The sequence below is a fragment of the Diospyros lotus genome, chromosome 3 (assembly GCF_014633365.1).
Source record: "Diospyros lotus cultivar Yz01 chromosome 3, ASM1463336v1, whole genome shotgun sequence".
Taxonomy (NCBI): Eukaryota; Viridiplantae; Streptophyta; class Magnoliopsida; order Ericales; family Ebenaceae; genus Diospyros; species Diospyros lotus.
The window spans coordinates 37791979-37812212 of NC_068340.1; the positions used below are offsets into that span (position 1 = coordinate 37791979).

The 20234-nt window shown below is 35.8% G+C and overlaps 3 protein-coding genes across 3 annotated transcripts; 1 reads left to right on the top strand and 2 right to left on the bottom strand.

Annotated features, from left to right (window-relative positions):
- The first annotated feature begins 7315 nt into the window (after positions 1 to 7315).
- Positions 7316 to 7963, top strand: LOC127796982 (uncharacterized). Its single transcript, XM_052329376.1, has one exon. It carries the CDS (start codon positions 7316 to 7318, stop codon positions 7961 to 7963), a length of 648 nt encoding a protein of 215 aa, XP_052185336.1.
- A 2321-nt stretch (positions 7964 to 10284) lies between these two features.
- LOC127797825 (late embryogenesis abundant protein At1g64065-like) lies at positions 10285 to 11193 on the bottom strand. The gene has a single exon (XM_052330982.1). It carries the CDS (start codon positions 11108 to 11110, stop codon positions 10463 to 10465), a length of 648 nt encoding a protein of 215 aa, XP_052186942.1. The 5' UTR covers positions 11111 to 11193; the 3' UTR covers positions 10285 to 10462.
- Positions 11194 to 18768: 7575 nt separating this feature from the next.
- LOC127796983 (late embryogenesis abundant protein At1g64065-like) lies at positions 18769 to 19416 on the bottom strand. The gene has a single exon (XM_052329378.1). It carries the CDS (start codon positions 19414 to 19416, stop codon positions 18769 to 18771), a length of 648 nt encoding a protein of 215 aa, XP_052185338.1.
- Between the last annotated feature and the right edge of the window lie 818 nt (positions 19417 to 20234).

Sequence of the window (20234 nt, forward strand, 5' to 3'; positions counted from 1 at the left end):
TATTCATTGTATATTATTATATATATATTATCATTAATGTATTATTTATTTATTCAATTTCAAAGTAAATAACACGTGGGAATTACTCAAATATCAGTACATCAGTATATTGTGAGCTATATTTAAGATAAATTAAAATATGGTAATCATTTATTTATTTAAAGTATAAATTTGTTACAGGAGTATACATATAAATAATAGTATTCAGATAAACTGCATGCGGGGAAAGACAAACCTCCCGACCTTGGACCAATAATGAGTAGAAATTAAATAGCTAGGATTAGGAAAGGTGCAATATAATAATAAAGAATATTAAGAGAAGAATTTACAATGAATCCAAAATAAATGGACACAATTATTTTTATTTTTTTATAAAAATAATTTTAATCACTCAAACAAACTAATTACACTCTATAATTATTTTTTTCAATGAATTTACAATGTATAAACAATTTTTTTACAATTAATTGTTTAGACGTTGCCAGACCAATTAAAAAAGGGTGGGTAACCTATGAATCTTTTAGTGACACTTTTGACTGCCAATTAAATGCATGTTTCGTTGTAGTGCCAATTTTATGTATCTTTTATTAACTGTGAACTTTTAAACAATTAAGTTAATGACTGAGAATATATGTATTTTTTATTACTTAATCAAAGAAATAATTGTCGACAACTATTTATGTTCATATTAGTGATGAGGATGGTTGTGCGATGCACATGAATCTTTAATTGATTTTTATATAATTTTTTTCATTATTTAGTCTGATGAAATTATATAAGTACTGATTCATATATATTTTCTAAATTTAATTAATTATCTAAGCACTTGTTTAAGATTTTTAATTATTTAAACATATAATCTATTAACAAATTTAACAGTATTAATGAAAGTTTACATATATTTAATTAGAATTTAAAAAATGAGAAATTTTAGAGAAATTAACTAAGAAATAAGTAAGTTATATAGTTGATATTTGAACTTTGCACTCTATAATAAACTAATCATTATATTTAAATTTTGTTACAAGAGAGAATGAATTTTGATTTTTTTTTTTTAAATTCAAGCTCTCTGTTTTGATTTTTTTTTTTTTGGGGTCAAATCCTGTCACTAAAAATTGATGTGATATTAAATATTAACATAAATTCTAAAATTACTTACCATTAAAAATGATCTAAATTCCACATTCAAATGATTTTGGAGGTCATATAAGTGAACATTGCGTTAGCTTTGGTTAATGGAATTTGAGAAATTAAAAAGGGGCTAAAGACACACCTAAGCCCCCTTAACTTTCTTGTTAACCATTTTGCCTTCTAAACTTGAGGGGGGATCTATTGCCCCCCTCCGCTTTCAATTTTAAACTTATTAGACATTTGCACAAGTGTGTAAGTTACACATGCGATTGAAGTGCGTGTAACACTATCATCTTTTTCTTCCTCTTTCTCAGCCTTTTTTGTCACTTGTGACCTCTTGCCTTTTACACGACCTCTCATCTTCTTTGTCATCGACCGACCCTTATCCATCTTCTCACCGCAGACCAAACCCTGGTCTCGCCTTCATCTATTGGTGGTCGTTGTCTCTCTCTCAATCTCTGTCGGTGGTTGCCAGCAACGTGACAGGCAAGAGGTCGGTCGGTAGCACGCCTTCCTCATTTCGGTGGCTAGAGACGACATCGATCAGGGTCAGGGGGTGTCGATAGTAGCGGTTGGGCATGGGCAAGCAAAGCTGGACCGATGGCGTGGGAAATGAGCAGTTGGTCGGTTACTCGCCTTTCTCGTGTTGGTAGAGGGCGACAACTCTGATTAGGGTCGACGGGACCAACGATAGTAGCGGCTGGGTGTGAACAAGCAGATCTGGGCTGGCGGTATGGGAAAAGATGTGGGTGGTCGTCTTCCTCTTTCTTCATCGGTAGGGAGGTGTGTGTTATAACGCCCCGCTTTCTCGGGCGCGTTATAATTGGGACAATAAATTTTTTTTCTTTCAAACACTAAAGCTAAACCACATCATTCCTCGAATCTGTCCTAGAATTTCCATACATTAATCTCGAAAGAGAATCATTATACACATCAAATACGGAAGCAAAGATCGAAACCTGATATCTTAACATTAATCATAAATAAATTCTTATATCTTCAACATTTCTCAAAATGTTCAGAATTTAAAATAGCAAAACTTAAATACAGGGGCTACGTTACATACATTTCATTTATCACGCTTTGTTAAGTGCCATTTCATGCCTCATTCATCCTTGTATATGCTACAATCTCCATCTAGAACATTTGAATATTCCAGGGACAAAGCCCAAGTTAGATGATGAATCATCTAAGTAAGGGTACATAAAACATATTTCATGCATGAATGCAATGTATTTCCTCGTAGGTGTCAATTGCACCCCTCATACTACCTACCATTTTTGCGCCCCCCTTTTTTGAAGCCAAGGTGTATGTGTGACGGCCCGCCACCCAGAGCCTCGACTAGCATAGAGGATCCGTGAAGAGGTAATCAATAGAATGATATAGAAACAACTCAACTAAAAACGTTCAACCCAACCACCACAAGAGAGGGGTAACATCGAAACATCCATAAACACCTTCTATATTAACACATATGCACATCCATTCATGACATCATTACACAGGTTCTAAGCTTTCATTAAATACAAAACCCCAAACCATGACCACAACAATATATACATGGGCCATCAAAATATAAGAGAGTGACAAATTCTATATAACACAACAAAAGACTTCTAATAACCTTGTCTTTCAGTAGTCTCTGTACACGGCTAAGTCCCTGGAGATCCACCTTTGCTAGGCTTGCCTTCAGCCTTACCCTTGCCTTTTCCTGGAATGGTGTAAGAAGCAAGAGAATGAGCCACAAGGCCTAACAAGTATAACAAGAATGATAACGAAAATCAGATTACCACATGTGTGATTTACTATAAAGAAAAAGGAACAAGCCCGATAAGTCATGTACCCCGTCCCCATAAACCAAAGAAAATATATATACACACATATGACTCTCATTAGCTTGTACAATTAGCAATGGACGCTTGGGGACAAACAACTCCACTCCCAGGGCTGAGCTCATGAGCACCAATAACCCTCGAGGATAGTCAGCTCCCACCCAAGGTCACAACCCCTTAAAATTCCAGGAGGTCATTGGGTCCGGATAGCTCCACTCCAAGGACGGTGCTCGCGACCACACGTGACCCTTGAGGCCAATCAGCTCCACCCAATACCTAGGCTAATCCACACATTTATATATATCATAACATGACAATGCGTGAAACACCCCCCAAATATGCATCCCAACCACCTCTCATAATATTCATTCATGAGACCCTAAAACCCAAACCAAGAAATGCCACGGATTGTGGATTGGCTCCCAATCCTTGTTGGTATGGATTTAAACCTAGGAAGACCCTTCAAATGTTGTCCAAATAATACCCATAATATATCAAATCGAATCCTATCAAGTCTAGTTTATGAAGCTTCAAACGGTTTGTCAATCTGATATCTACAAAAAAAAGTTATGACTAAAATAGTATAGGGTGCGCAGTGTAGTCTACCGCGGGAGTCGACTTTCGACACCCGGGAGTCGACTCTCGAGGCAAAGTCAACTGTCACATGCCCAGAGTTGACCTAACCGAGAGCAAACCTTGGGGAGTCGACTCCCAGACCCCACTAGTCGACTCTTAAACCCCCAGAACCCAAAAATAACGAGAAACACACCCCCAAACTCCTCCAACTCTCCCCAAACTCAAATCTAAAGCCAAAATACACCATTCCCAAACAAATATAGGGTGGAACAAACCCTATTGAAGTCTCAAAATAATTCCAACCATCACATTCAAGAATTTAGGGAGATTTACAAAGATCTTTACATCGATCTCAACCAAAAGCATGAAACACAATAATCCTCAAAACATCAAGACTTAAAGATTTAGAAGAGGAGTAGAGAAGTAGAACTTGCGTTTTATCAAGTTATCTCTTTGATTAAATCTTGAAGAACAATCAAGAGAAAATGGTTCACAACCTACCTTCAATAATAAGAACAAGCTAAGAGGGGAAGGAGAAGATGAAAATTAACTAAAATCTTACACCAACCTCTTGTAGCACTTTGATCATCCAAGATGAAGAAGAAGAAGAAGAATAAGAGTTGGAGCCCTAGCTTTTCCCATTCTCAATCTCACGGCTCCCTCTCTCAATTTCCTTCTATTTCCTTCTCTTTCCCAATTCCCTTTTATACTTATAACATAATATCATATATATATTTATATATATGCACTAATAACCCTTTCCTTTATTTTAATAAATCATTTCCCTTACATATATTTATGCACACTTAAGCTAAAATTCATTTTACAATATTTCTAATACCCCATATTCCATAAAATGCTTATTACATACCTTGCAAAGTCGTGGGTCTCATTTCTATTAGAATCAATCCTTTGATCTTTTCCACATTCTCTTTACTTTGGTTGCATTACCTACAAATAACACATATAATGCCTCAAAGTCATTATTCAATTAATTAAATATTATTTTCTCAAATTAATATAATCGGATCGAGTAACGGGTCGTTACAGTATGGGTGCACCATGGGTAAAGCAGCGGTGCCAGTTCGTACTCCTTACGGCCTCAAATGCGAGTGATCAATAATATCAACGTGTATTTATGCATTTCATAATCATGTCATGTATGCAATCTACATGATGGATACATATCAGGGCATATCAATATGATGAAAACATTTTTAAGGAACATAAACCACAAACAAACCAAGCATTTTCCATAAAACTAATTTTAATTAGGGAGAACCACTTACCTTCTCAAGCTTATCAAGCTACCTCGATATCTGTGCCTTACCTCGATTTGCGTGCCAACCTCAAAATTTGCACCAGTCACTTTAACTTAAGCTTCAAAGCATCATAATCACCATAATTTTTTAAATAAACATTAAAACCTATTTTTCCATAATTTTTTGTATTTTCTTTAATTTTCTCTCCATTTCTTCCTATTTTCCTCAATAAATCCAAACTAAATATTTCTAAAAATATTTTCTCACATATTTCACTACGATAATTCATAAAATAATTTTATTGAATTTCAAAAATTTTCTAAGAAATTTTACTTACCTTGACTTAGCATCTCCGGTTTTCTCGGTATGCGTGCCATATTCTCGAAACGTGTGCCCAAGCCATTTTCCTTGCTAAATTTTTGGGATATTACCGAAACATAATTTTCTATTTTTTTTAGGATTTTTTCGAGATTTTTTCCTATTTTTTCTTCTTTTCTTTTCTTTTTCTTTTTCTTTTTTTCTTTTTCCTTCTTCTCCCTCTTTTCTTCTTCCTCCTGCTTGACCTGCAACTCCCTCTTTTTTTTTTTTTCTTTCTTTCTTCTTCTTCTTCTTCATTTTCTTCCTCCCACCAGTGCACTGCCTGCAACTTGCGCATGGCCGCCGTGCACCAGCCCACTGTCGCCGCTTGTTGCCGCCTCCCTCGCTGCCCGCGGCGCCTCCACTGGCCTCCCCGGACGTCGCAACCTGCATACGCCCGCCGTTGGCTGCCGCTTGGCCGCAACTGGTTGCTGGTCGGCAAAACTGCCTGCGGCCATGGCCGCACCAGCTCCATTCGGCCGCCTCCCGAGCCTTTACCAAGCACATTTGGCCCCAGCTCGCAGCTTCACCTTACACTCAAGCTTCCATGGCAGCCCCTACTCACTCGAACTCGCGGCCATGGCCGCTTGAAGCTTGCGACTATGGCCGCTTGCTGCCTTGGGCAGCCACCGACTGACCTCTCTCTCTCGCACAACTCTTTCTCTTGGCTCTCCTCTTGATCTCTCGGAGCTCTGCTTCTTTCGGCCAAATCCGCTGCCTATTTATAGGCAGCCATTGTTATTTTTCCAATGCGCATATATATATAAATATCACATTAATTGCTCAACCCTTTAAATCTTGCTGCCATATCTTCTTCCCCAAATCTCGCTACCACAATCTCCCCATTTTGCGGCCAAAATCTCGGCCATTAAAGCTTCACAGAAGCTTTGCGAAGCCATTACATTTGCAGAGTATGGGCAGCTTCACTTATGCACGCACAGCACGTTTATATACATATATATATAATTCTATGTTATATTGTAATTATAAAAATTATATATTTAAATTCTCAAAATTCATTTCCTTTTAATTAAATAATTATCTAATTGTAACTATGCCCTTAAATATCAAATTTATTTGCATTACAATACCAAAAACGCAAAATTAATAATCCAATTCTTAGTCAAAAAAGAAGATTCGCTCTAGTGTGCTCACCGGGCTATTGTTTCATCCTGAAACTACTGAAGGGTTGCTCATTAGGCAAAACCGGAACCCCCCTAGGGTTCTGTTGATTTTTTGGGAGCCTCCTACAACGATTTGGTTTTACAGCCTAAAGAACAGCTGTATTTTTGTTATACCGAAAACTGTTTCCGATCCGATTTCTTTCAATACCATAAATCCTAACTCCGAACGTATATCGAGACCATATCATTTTCCTTAGACAATTTCACTCTGAGGCATTCCCTACAATTGATTTGATACTTGAAATTGCTATAAAATCAATTTTTCAGTATTCTAAACTTATTAAAATTACGTGGCAACCTTATACAAACATGGCTTATTACATGTGTCATTGAAGGCTGCTGCACCAACTTCAGTCATCTTCCGGTGACTGTTCGTTATCGACCTGCTTCATCTTTTGCAGCAACGAGATATGTGACATGTTTTCATTGACCTGGTCAATGTGGGGCCGATGTTAGACCACATATGTAACTCACACGCAATTCTTTGTTGCACTCAACTATGTAATTGTTACAAAATTGGTAATTAAGGGGCACAATGAATTTAAAATTGAAAGTTAAAAAGGGGTTAATAGAGCACTCCTTCAATTAGGGGACAAAATGGTTTAAAGAAGGAAAGTTGAGGGGGCTTCTTATGTGTTTACTGTTTAGCCTTAAAAAGCAAAAATAATTTTCAAATTTCTAAGGCTCAAATCATTTCGTGCAACGGATAGATAAGAAGGTTCTGATGGGTCAAACCGTCAAGGTGGAAACTTCAAACAGCCACCGCCGCTTTTAATTTTCCACACGCCCTGCATTTCTGGAATTAACGCGTTCGAATTTGTTCGATTTTATATGTATATATATATGGCCTTGCCTTGAGCTCACCATCCATCACTTCACAGCCTCACCAATTCGAGCAAACAGATAATCGACTCTTACCTATCTATCTATATTGTCTCGTTAGATCGAACCCACCCCAGAAATTACATAATCAATGGCAGAGAAGCCTCAGGTTCATCCAGAGCTTCCCCAGTCCGATCATCCCATGGCCAAGCATGACGCAGAGGCTGTCGTGGCTCTGCCCGACGACGAGCTCCGCCGCCAGAAGCGGATGAAGTGGCTGCTCTATATAGTAGCCTTCGTCATCTTCCAAACCGGCGTCATAGTTCTCTTCTCCATGACGGTGATGAAGTTCAGAACGCCGAAGTTTCGGGTCCGAGAGGCCACTTTCGGCGCTTTCGAGGTTCAAACATCCAACGCTTCGTTTAATCTGAGAATGAACGCTCAGCTTGGGGTGAAGAACAACAATTTTGGTCCCTACAAGTTCGACAACACCACCATCTTCTTCTACTACAACGGTACCCAAGTCGGCAGAGGCGCCGTCAGCAAGTCCAAGGCCAATTTCCGATCTACCAAGAAGCTGGACGTTGCGGTGGACTTGGTTGCGCCGGCGAGTCTGGCAGGCAATTCAGAATTGGAGAGGGAGTTAAGTTCTGGGATTCTACCATTAACGAGCGCGTCTAAGCTGGATGGGAAGGTGACCATAATGTTCATGTTGAAAAAGAAGAAATCTGCAGAAATGAATTGCAACATGGAAGTCAACACCATCACCAAGCAGCTACAGAATGTGAAATGCAGATAATTTTAGGTGTTTTAGACTTTACTTGTAAGTAGCGTAGAAATGAATGATGTAGAATAAATTTATTCATGCATGTCATGCTTATATTCTTTCATTTGTTTTTCTATATTTATTTTGTTTTGTGTAACACCTATTTATACTTTTTAATATGTAGTTTTAGTAAAATATGAGTGAATGCCTATCGGTTTGTGATATACCATGAGGATTGCCTAATTGTGATTTCGCTCATGATTGGAATTAAAGGTACACTCAGTAAAAAAAAATTCATAATTTAGTGACGGATAGTCCGTTGTAAAATTCATAATTTAGTGATGGATAGTCCGTCGTTAAAATTTTGCGACGGAATATTTTGTCGCAAATTTTTTTAATTTTTTTAAATTTAACAACGGAATATTCCATTACTAAATAATTTTTAATATTTTTATTAAAATTTTAAATTTAGTAACAGAATATTCGATCGCTAAATAATTAAAAAAATTAAATTAAAATTAAAATTATTTGGTGACGGAATATTCCATCGCTAAATGATTTAAAAATTTAAATTAAATTAAATTATTTAGTGGGTTATGTGCAATTTGATTATGATTTAATTGAGGCTTAATTAGGGATTTAATTTAGGATTTAGATTCACATTAATTAATGTAGTATAAATAGAGTTAAGACACTATTTTAATTGTTGTTTGTGCAAATGGTTAACGTGGTCCTCTTGAATAGGGACAACTTGCATTGAGGTCCAACTAATTTAATATTTTATCATTTTTTATTTAATGGATTATAAACTGCATTAAATGAAATGTTAATAAAACTCTTAATTCAAAAGTTAAAAACTAGTTAGACCATTTTAACACTTCTTTTTTATTTTTTGAGCCCCTAGATAACATTTGTGACGGGGGTTTTGATAAAAAAGAAATAACACCCGTAATTATCGTTTATAGCTAGGACTCTTAACAAAAACGAGAAAAGTGTTATATATAAACTTTTTAGAATATGAAATCATTACTCTTCTTGACTTTTATTAGAAATTGAAAAATGTTATCTCATTTGGACTTTTGGACATGTAGGGACATTTAAATATTATTCTGCCTAACTTCAATCAATGCTCGCATAATTTGTCTTCAAATTATAAATTGAACAGTAAAATGAGTAATATATTAATATTAATTTGATAAATTACAAATTCGATTCTTGTCTTATATAAGGGTCATATCAATACAATTTATTTCTCTTAACGTAATTAAGGACATGACCATCATGGACTGTGTAAGGACGATCATCCCAAGTTATTTCACATAATTTGAGTGAGGTCAATGATATAATATTAGTTGGATAGGTTTAAATTGTTATCCATAGACAAATAATTAAAAATTTGGCAAAAGAAAAAACAATATAAAATGCTACGTGAGGGTGGTTGCGATGAATAATAATTTTTTTTAAGGGTATAGAATATCAAGTAAGTAAACATGAATATGATTTATAGAATATACCAAATGAAATAATAGATTATAAGGCTACTCATAACTTGAAGAAAACCAACATTAAGTTAGAAGAAATTCTACAATTTAAATCTTCAAATAGCTCATATTTTATAGGACGAATCTTTGAATCAAGATGTTATTAATAACTAGCTGAAGATGAATAATAATTTTTTTTAATTTTCTCAAATTAATTAGGGGCCATTCTTTTTTTTTGGGTACCTTCTCATTTTTATGATATCGATTATACAAGCAATGGATATTGTATAAACATGTAGTTCATGTGTGTTGGTATTTGGTGAAAAGGCCACTTGTTTAAAAAATGCCACTAATATTAACTACTTTATGGTGGCACTTTAAGTGTCCTCTGAATGCATGTTTCTTCAGCTCTGCCAAACCAATAAAAAAATGTCACCATGGAGACCTTCTGATGACATTTTTGACTGCCAATTTAATGGATATTTTATTGTAATGGCAATCATATATGGTTGACAATTTATCTACTTTTTATTAGTTTCAACTCTTAAACAAGTTGACTGACAATCTTATCAACTATATATATATATATATATAATTTTGGGTGGTGCCCCAATGTCCCAGATGATGACTTTTCTCACTTCTCTTTGTCCAAAATGGAGCCCTAAACTTTGAATTTATTGATCTATCGCTCTCAGCTTATCTGTCCTTACCAACACGTACGGCTCTCTTGAATGGAAACTAAGAAAACAAACTAACTTAGCCAAAAAAGGAAGAAAAAGAAAGAAAAGAAATACAGAATCAATTGCAACTAAATACCATCAAATTATTCCAATCGAAATACAAATGTGTACACACACACACACACGCCAAGGATAATCACAAATACCATCAAATTGTCAATTATCTGAATGAACACATGTCATGAATGGAAATCTATTCTAATATGAACAGAAGCATTAAACAATACCATCAAATTATTATAATATAAATACATAAATCTGAATGTATATGGGCATGAGCATAAGCACAACCTTTCAGCGTTTAATCTTAATCACTTGCATTTCACGTTCTGCAGCGCCTTTGTTTTGGTGTTGACTTCCATGGAGCAATCCAACTTTGTGGATTTCTTCTTTTTGAACATGAACATGATCGTCACCTTCCCCTTCATCTCCGCCGTGCTGGTCAGAGGCAGGATCCCTGAGCTCAAATCGCTGGCCAGTTGTTGACTGTTCGCACCGTTGGCCAGCGTGGCCAAATCCACAGCAACTTCCAGCTTCTTTGTCGATCGGAAATTGGCCTTGGACTTCCGGACCGTGGCGATGCCGACCTGGGTGCCGTTATAGTAGAACAAGATGGTGGTGTTGTCGAACTTGTAAGGGCCGAAGTTGGTGTTCTTCACGCCGAGTGTGGCATTCATCTTCAAATTGAAGGAAGGATTCGATGTTTGAACATCAAAGGTAGGAAACGTCGCGGATAGGATCCGAAACTTGGGGGTTCTGAATTTCATCACCGTCATTGAAAACAAGGCGATAACAGCCGTCTGAAAGATCACAAAGGCTATGATATACAGTATCCACTTCTTCCGCTTCTGGCGGCGGAGCTCGTCGTCGGAAAAAGCCGTGTCGGCCTCTGCATCGCTTCGGCCATAATACCCATTGGCCGGCGCCAATGGAGAGCCTGCCTTATGATTCTGCATCATCGCTTGATTTCTTGGAGAAGATGAAAGAATGGGATGAAAGTGTTGTGTTGGTACCGGGATGGATATGGGAGCTTGATGATGAGCTGCTATAAATATATATATAGATATAGATATAGATATGGAGGTGGTGACAGAAATTAGTGTTTGACTAATGTTCCTTAGCGTAGCATGAAGGTTCGTCGTGGATGGAGGCGTCGAAAAGTGTTTCAATTCAGTTAGATTGGCGCGTAACGTACTCTCCAAATTGGCAGGCTTCTAGATGGGAAAATGATGGATGGATGGATGACGCCACCCTGCCCCCACCGTGTACGGATAACCCAGCTTCCTCTTTCCTTTCCTCTTTAATCTCGAATTCTCAATTTTCTCCAAAACCCTCATACTTTTCTGGTTATTAATTCTAATGCAGATCGGCCTCCGATTATTTATTACTACTGAAAGCTAACAGGATAGTTAATATAACAAGAGTACGCTTTATTTCTCCCACGTGCGTAGAACGTGTATGGGGGTGAGAAATTTCATCTTTTTACACCAAAAAATACACTTTATTATGTGTATTTTAAGAAACAAATATTTAATTCAACCGAGGTTTAAAACATATTATATATATCCAAACCCGATCTTATTCTTAATTAAATGTTACTAATACCCTAGCTAATTAACATTTCCAGGGTAGTTTATGGTCACTATGTAAATTTTATGGTTAACATCATCTTTTTTATTTTTATACCTAATTTTATTTATCTTCTTTGTCTTTAGGAATCGATTTAATTTTTTCACCTTCAACAAATTTATTATTTATTTTTCTATTAATACTTAAGTTCCTTAAACGTATATAAACTATAAATATAATTGAAAGATGGACATGAAGTGTTCATGTTTTTCTGATTTTTTGTTTTAAATTGTGGTTTAATAAGCTAGGATCTAGTGATTCATGGTTCACTTTAAATTCTTCAATTCACTTCCAATTCTTTTCAACTGTCGATTTTTCTATAGATTTGAATTAATTCAATTAAAAAATTACGTCAAATTTCACAATTTAAATTGTGAATCATGTAGCGTTAATTAAATTAACAACTAGAATTTTGTTTTATCATTTGCGTTGGGTTTGCCCGACGCGAGTTAGTAGAGAGGTTTGTGTGGAAGAAGAGATTTACGTTCACCCTCTCACATTTGTTTGCATCGAACAACATAACTACGTAACATTTTTCTTCACAACTATCATATTGTAGGTAGTATTTTGTGATGGAAGACATCATGTCAATAATATTTTAAATTAATCACATATAAGAACGTATGTTAAATAGAGTTTATATTTTTATTATAATTTTATATACATGACATGACAACATGTAGTTCGATGAGGATATTGCACGTAAGATCATGTTCTGTTTTGAAAAATTGAGAATTTTATTATTATATATATTTTAAAAATACTCTAAAGCCCAAAACATACTTTCATTTTTGAAAAAATTCCCTTTATTGCTTTTAATCGAGTAATTTAATAAAATCCTTGAATTTGATGATAAAAATAAAAACACAATACAAAACACAATCTAAATTGAATTCATCAATAATGGTCGCTATTTCTCTTTAAAGCCATCATGATTAGTCTTTTTGTCTCTTTTTCTCTTTTTTCAATCGCCTCTTGAATTTAGATACGATCTAGATTCAGTAAAATTCATTACACATTTTTTATATATGAAATGTAAACTTGTCATAGAGAATATATACACTAATTGATATAAGTCACAAAAAGTATCATTTACCTATAATAACTATATCTTAGAATACAAAAATATAATTTATCTCTATTTAACTAATTTACCTATAAAATTGAATAATATATAGAGACAAATTAATATATTTGTCACTAGATCTAAACTTTTCATGTTTTTGTTTTTCACATTTAAAATATTAAATAATTTAGATGTTGATATATTATATTAGTACACGTCTTATTTTTACATTTATCTAATAACTAAGTAATTGGAAAGGCCCGAGGGCCGACACTCTATTTATTTGTAAAATTTATCCCTAATACTTTTTTTAACAATATGCAAATCATCATATGCCCCATATCCTACCAATCATAGCATGCTATTGTGCTGATTGCCATAATGTGACACGCAGTCTTTTCTCTCTCTCTTTCTTTTTTTTTCCAATTAATCCTTAAGGACACATAATCTTTCATCTTGATACACCACCATATAAATTTAATTTCAAATATAATTTATACACACTCAAAGTTGGACCTTCGATGCAATTCATGCGAGACTTGTTTTCGCTCAAAACTACCTTTCAATAATAATTTTACCTTTTAAATTATTACACTAATTCGAATTTCGATATTTTATGTGAATCTCCAAGTGTTTTGCCATTACACCATACCAGTGAAAATGTTTTCACTCTCTTTTATACATAGAAAAGTAGTTCACACTCGAGACATCGTATACTTATATAATTTGAAAGTCTCACGAGATGATTGGGCCGAAGATCTCGTTTGAAAATATGAGGGGATGATTGTGCTGAGAATCTTGTTAAATCATTGGGGATTCGACTGGTAAAGTCTTAACAAATAACTCTCTCACATTTTAATGTATACAAATTTTCTAGTATTTATTTTAACTTATTCTCAAGTGCTAATTTAATTGTCAAAAAGTATATAAAAACAAAACCTCCACCCCTGAGAGGGATTTGAATGCTCAGTCCCTACAGTGAAGCGAAATAGGCGGCCTAAGGCCTCCAAATTAGGAGGCCCCACAATTTTTAAAATTTATAATTTATATACTTTTTAATGTTTTAATAATAAATATTTAATAAAAAAATTAAACACAAAATACCAATTTTTTATCTTTGCCATCCTCTTCCCAATAGTTTTACCGTTCTAAATCCACTTTTATCTCCCATTAAACTCATTTTTCTCTCTTTCTCTATGCAATTTGTGTCTTTTTCACTCTTCAGTTCATTTCCTTCTTCTCAGTGTCTCTCTCTCTATATTGCGCACACTTCAAGCTTTACTGGTTCAGCATCTATGTGATTCGCAGCCTCACTTCAACCTTCAGGCTTCGACAAACAATAGCATCTCTGTTCGATACACCTACCGGATCGACAGATGGAGATCAGAGGAGATGGCACACGCAAGAGAAAGAAGGTTGACAAGACGCGGTCGAGAGAGAGAGAGAGAGTGCCTGCACCGCTGCCCTTGTCGATGCCAATCACCGATCGTCAGATTGTCGCTACAACCCCCTTCCCTTCCTTGCGACAGCCATAAATATGGGTGGGGGCCCGTAACTAAATCTCAAAGCCCTACATCTAACTCAAAAATTGTTAAAATAGAAAATGTTCCATATGCTAATGCAATAATTAGTACCAGGCTTGACCTTGTTTATGCAATTTCATCCCTTAGTAGATTCATGTCAAACCCTATGAAACCACATTGGGATGCACTAAAATATTTACTAAGATATATAAATAGTTCTGTAAATATTGGTCTGAGTTATAAGATGAGATATGATACACTTGATCTTGTTGGTTTCATAGATTCTGATTTTGTAGGAGAAAGAGACACAGTAAAGTCTATTACTGCCATGTTTTTCACCTTGGGTGTAAACTGCATCAGCTGAAAATCATAATTGCGGCCTTTGGTTGTACTGTCTTCCACTGAGGCGGAATACGTAGTTGTGACTGATGCCTTCAAAGAAGCCATATGGCTTCAAGGCCTTCTAAAGGAGATCCATTTGCTTCAAAGCAAAGTGGTGGTATTCTCAGACTACCAAAGTGTCATTCACCTATTTAAGAATTTGGTGTACCATGAACGAACAAAACATGTGGATGTCAGGTATCATTATGTAAGAGATTTGGTAGCTAATGTCACTGTGAACATTTTGAAAGTGCCTATAGAGAATAACCCAGTAGATATGGGTACAAAGGTGCTGAGTGCAGCCAAGTTCAAGCATTGCTTGGACTTGCTACATGTAGGAGTTGGTTGATCAAACAACCAACAAGAGCTGTGAAAGTGAGAATTGAAGCATGCTGCATTTTTTTATGAGAATGAGAGTTCACCTGTGGTTTGATGCTTCAAGGTGCAGATTGGTATTGATGTGATTTTAGTTGAAGCATTAAACGGTGTCGAGTGGTCTAAGCGGATAGGACGGCCACATGCGGCAACCGCAGGCTGCCATGTGACACCTGCAGAATGGTCACATGCGGCAACCATCCACTTTGTCCATGAAGCGACTGATTACTTTTCTGTTGAAATAAATGATCGTGCTGCAAGATCTGATCTCAGCCGCTCATACAACCTTTATGAGGCTCCATCATAGCCGTCAAGAATTGCTATTTATTTCTCTCCTGGGGATATAGAGAGTTAGATGAGTAAAGAAGAAGAAAGAGGGAGAAAGTGAGGGGTTGTCGTCTTCGAGCTAGGGTTTTGGGAGTTGCTTCATTTGCACTGTAAATGCTCTGTATAATTTATTTTTGTTTTCTGGTTCTATAGGATTAGTTCTAATCTGTATTTGTGATTTTTTTGGCATTTTGATAAAGAATCATTAATATACAAAGAGTATTTGTGAGTGTTTGAGGGTGTAATCTCTGTTCTATATTCATAGTGCAGTGAGCTCTTTTCATCAGAGCTCAACATGAACATAACCCTATTTTAAGGTGAATCACGATAAAACTTTGACCTTTTCTTTATTTTTTTTCAATTTGTGATTTATATTTTTTGTGTGTATTTTTGTGTAAGCTTTCGTCCATGAAAGTATGTTATTTGTGATTGAATTTGTTCTATTTTTTCCTAGAGTCTTTGCTTATCTGTTCGTAACATAAATGGGAATAGGTTTCGAGTTGGGATTGAAGTAAATGAGGAGCTTCAACGAATGTGAAGGCTAGCTTAACGATGTTGAATTGTTTATATATAGTTGCCAAACGCGGCTAGCAAGATTCATGAAACATTGACTTCTGGGGCTCCAATCTTGAAATTGGCTCATCATATTTCAATTAGAGTGAATAGTCCACTATAGAAAGCTTCTGTGCTGAAATGGTCTTTTCATGGTGGACAAATTAGAATATAACTTTATATATTCAAAAGAAAATATGTATTGAGTCACTTTGTAAATTAAATTAGCTCTTGATAAATCCATATCCGAGTTAATTATAGCTTAATCCAGCTGCCACTGTTAATTCCCTTCTCACTTTGTGCATGTTTTAGAATAAATTAATTACGAAGATCTATATGCTTGTTTTATGGTAATGGTGCAAAAGTTTAATAAGAACTAAGGGTGTATTTGATAACATTTAGTTAGAAAAAAAATATATTTTTCAACTTATATATCAATGTTTTGAACAAAAATATTTTTGGTCATTGTAGGTTTAGAAGGGTGGGATCAACCCCTGTATTTTTAGATTTAGGACAACTTAGACAACTAAACTTCAAAATCTATTAAATACGGTGGTTAATTGCACCTCAACTTTCTTAAAATTCAGTGACTTATTTAACTATTTTTAAGAAACAATGACCAATTTAACCCTACTACTTAAATCTAAATGACTCCCACACATGAAAGAGACATGATTAACCATTTCTTGTGAACATTTAAATTTGAATCGGTGGAAAACAATATATATATAAGCTGCAAAAGGATGTAGAGAAAAAAAAATAATATCATGAAAAATACATATTAAAAAAAATACTAAACCCAATAAATTAATAAATATTTATACACACATATAAAAGGATATACTTTTTTTTATAAAAATTAAGAATTATGTAATTAATGAACACCAAATACTATAGTTGGAAAATGGGCTGGGCTGCTCAGTCGGCCCCGCCTCCCGGCCCAGTCCACCTAGGCTCGGTATTGTAGTAGCCGGGTTGTGCTGCCTTGCCTTGGTCCATTTATATATTAAGAGCCATAAGACAGTGTCGAGTCCTCGTCCTCGTTTTTCATTGCCTGGCCCACCTTTTTTGCGGGCCAAATTCAGCCCGATGCGACCCGTCCATTTTTTAACTCTACCAAAGACTACAACTCAAAAGGGTCATCACGCCCACTAGATGGATACAACCAAAACCAAAGACAAATTAGCCAACAATTAATTTAACAATTCTAAAAGCAAGATTAACATGTTGCATAGAAAGGAAGATATATTGACGGGAAAAATAAACTATATATCTACAAAGTCAACATAAGATTTTAGGGTGGGAAATTAGATCTAGGACTATGGGTTTGAGACTTTTGAGTTACCCAAAAGAAGAAAGAACGACAAATTATTAAGCTAATTTTTTTTTATTTTTTTTTTTGTGAGTGTAAGATTGACTAAAGAAAAAACTTAAAACAATAATTACGAAAGACAATGAGATCTCTGTTTATTCATTTACATATCTATTTATATTTTTAAAATATGATTTTTAAATTTTTTTAATTTTAAAAAATAAATATGATTCATTTATTAGTTCATTGTTATCCCTAAATGGCGAAAAAGTAGCTTCAAATGTTAGGCTTACATTAATAAATAGTACGTGATCAAACAATTTTTTTTGTTTTTGTTTTTTATTTTGTTGAGCTCAAGCCTTATCGTGTTATTGATGTTAGATACGAAATAAATATTTCCATATTTGTATTGCATCTGCATCTGCTCCTTTGCAGCGCAAATTTCATAATAATATTGGTCATGGATGAGATCTGCTTTAATTTAATTTGTTATTATAAGTTGCCAGTAACTCGTCATGTTGTTGGAAATATATAACCATTAATCCTATCCCACTCGATCGGTATTTGCTCTAACTGCAATAACTAAATGATTAATTAATGTTGTAGAAATTATGATATGCTTAATTAATTAAGACATGCTTGATATGATATTACGACAAATTAAGCTGAGGAATACTCTAAGATAGAGTCACTACTCACTCTAATCAAGAGATCGAGTGCGATTTTGTACACCCATTTAATGAGAGTAACTTTATCTCCCACTAGTTTAGAGGGTAAAAAGGTCATCTCAAGAAGTCTCTATTCATCTCGTTTCTCTCTTTCTTTTTTCTCTCCTTTCCTTGCTCTCGTCCCTGACCCTCTCATCGTCGGTCACCTCACCTCTCCGCCTCACAGCCTCACCATCGCCTCATGATCTGCAAGGTAAAGATGTAGTGGCGAGATTATTGATGCGCAAGAGGAAGCGACAACGGCATAAGATTGGCTTGAGAAAAAGAGAAGAGAGAAGAGGAGAGAAAAAAAGAGAAAAATAGAGAGAAAAAAAAGAGACCGTTAACTTTACGATGAATTTAGCAGTATCGATTTACGTGGGAATAGCAATTTAGCAGGGGTGAACAAAATCGCACTCCAAGGGACCTTCTGAGAATAGCAATTTAGCAGTATTGATTTACGTGGGACCATCATGGCCCAAGTGGCGGCCGAAAGATTCTTGGTTATTAAAATCTACGAATTGTCTAAAATAACATGTTTCGCCGCAGTCAACTTCCTCCGACTACAGTTTATTCAATTAATTTTGGCTAATTATTTACTTCATGATCAGACTAACCAACAACTGATGATTTGGACTAACTAACGACTCTCCTGCCCAGAATCAGAACGTACGATGCCCACAACTTCCTAATTTCTAGATACACAAAAACAGTTCAAACCCAGCAAACACAACCCATTAATTCATCATTTGCACTTGACGCTCTGCAGCTGCTTCGTCGAGATGTTGATTTCCATGGCGCAATCCAGTTGGGCAGACTTCTTCTTCTTGAACAAGAACATTATGGTCACCTTCCCGTGTAGCTTAGTCTCGCCGGTCAAAGGCAAAATCCCAGAACTCAAATCACTCGCCAGTTCCAAACTGTTCCGGAGACTCACGGGCGAGATCAAATCCACTGGAGCATTCAACTTCTTGGTTGAACTTAAACTGGATTTCGACCTCCGGACGGCGGCGGCGCCGACTTGGACGCCCATGTAGTAGAAGAAGATGGTGGTTTCGTCGAATTTATAAGGGCCGAAGTTGGTGTTCTTCACTCCAAATCCGGCATCCATCCTCAGATCGAAGGAGGCGTTCGATGTTTGGACATTAAAGTCCTCGAAAGTAGCAGACCGCAGCCGAAACTTTGGCGTCCTAAATTTCATGATCGTCATTCTGAACAACACTATGACGCCGATATGAAAGATGACCAAGGCTATAATGTAGAGCAACCATGTTATCCACTTCTTGCGGCGGCTCTCTTCTCCCGAAACGGCCGTTACCGCCTCCCCATCGTTTCTGGCATCGGCATTGGCCGGTGCCAAGGGACTGCCTGAGTTTTGTTCCCTCTCTGTCATCGTCATATATAGTTTATATATATATGATGAATTTACTGATCGATAGGGAAGGATTCTGGTGGAAGTGAATTGGGTTTTGAGCATTTATATACGGTAGAGGAAAGGATGTCTCTTCAAGGAGCTTGGAAGTGGGAAGTTGGTAATGGGAGTCAAACAAGGAGCATCAATGGGAGTGTAGTTTAAGCAGGGGAATGGAGACTGGCCACTATTTTATGAATCGCCAAACGCGGCTGGGGGCTTTAAATAATGTAAATGATGGGTCTCATTTCAACCAAATCGGATCATATTGTTCAGTTTAATTAATATATATATATATATATATATATAGTCACAGACTCACAGACGACTGCAAATTTGGAAGCCTCCAAGCGGAAAGAGTCTGTCAGGCATCTAATTATTTATTTTTATTCGTCACTTGAAAAAAGGAGCAACGAGCAATCATATGGAAAACTCATAATTTTACAATACGACAAGGGGACTCAACTCATAGACTGTAGTTTTCTAATTCATAAATTAACGATTGAAAGCTCCATTTTAATTTCATCATTTGACTTATGTAGCTAATGACCGGCCACTCCAGGCTACCACAAAGTTAGCATGATTTCACAGGTTTTTAACAATATTTTGAAAATAGCATTATTTCACAGGTTTTTAACGATGTTTTGAAAATAGGACAGGACATTGAATCAGCTTGGGTCACGGGTTACTCAGTTCACTCACTTAGATTGGAGTGATCTGACGGGATGATATCACGTATAAATATATATATATATTAAATATATATTTGAAATATTAGTATAGAAATGTTATTATTAACT

Excerpts from the sequence above, each read along its gene's own strand:
- LOC127796982 (XM_052329376.1), top strand. The coding sequence starts at position 7,316 with ATGGCAGAGAAGCCTCAGGTTCATCCAGAGCTTCCCCAGTCCGATCAT.
- LOC127796983 (XM_052329378.1), bottom strand. The coding sequence starts at position 19,416 with ATGACAGAGAGGGAACAAAACTCAGGCAGTCCCTTGGCACCGGCCAAT.
- LOC127797825 (XM_052330982.1), bottom strand. The coding sequence starts at position 11,110 with ATGATGCAGAATCATAAGGCAGGCTCTCCATTGGCGCCGGCCAATGGG.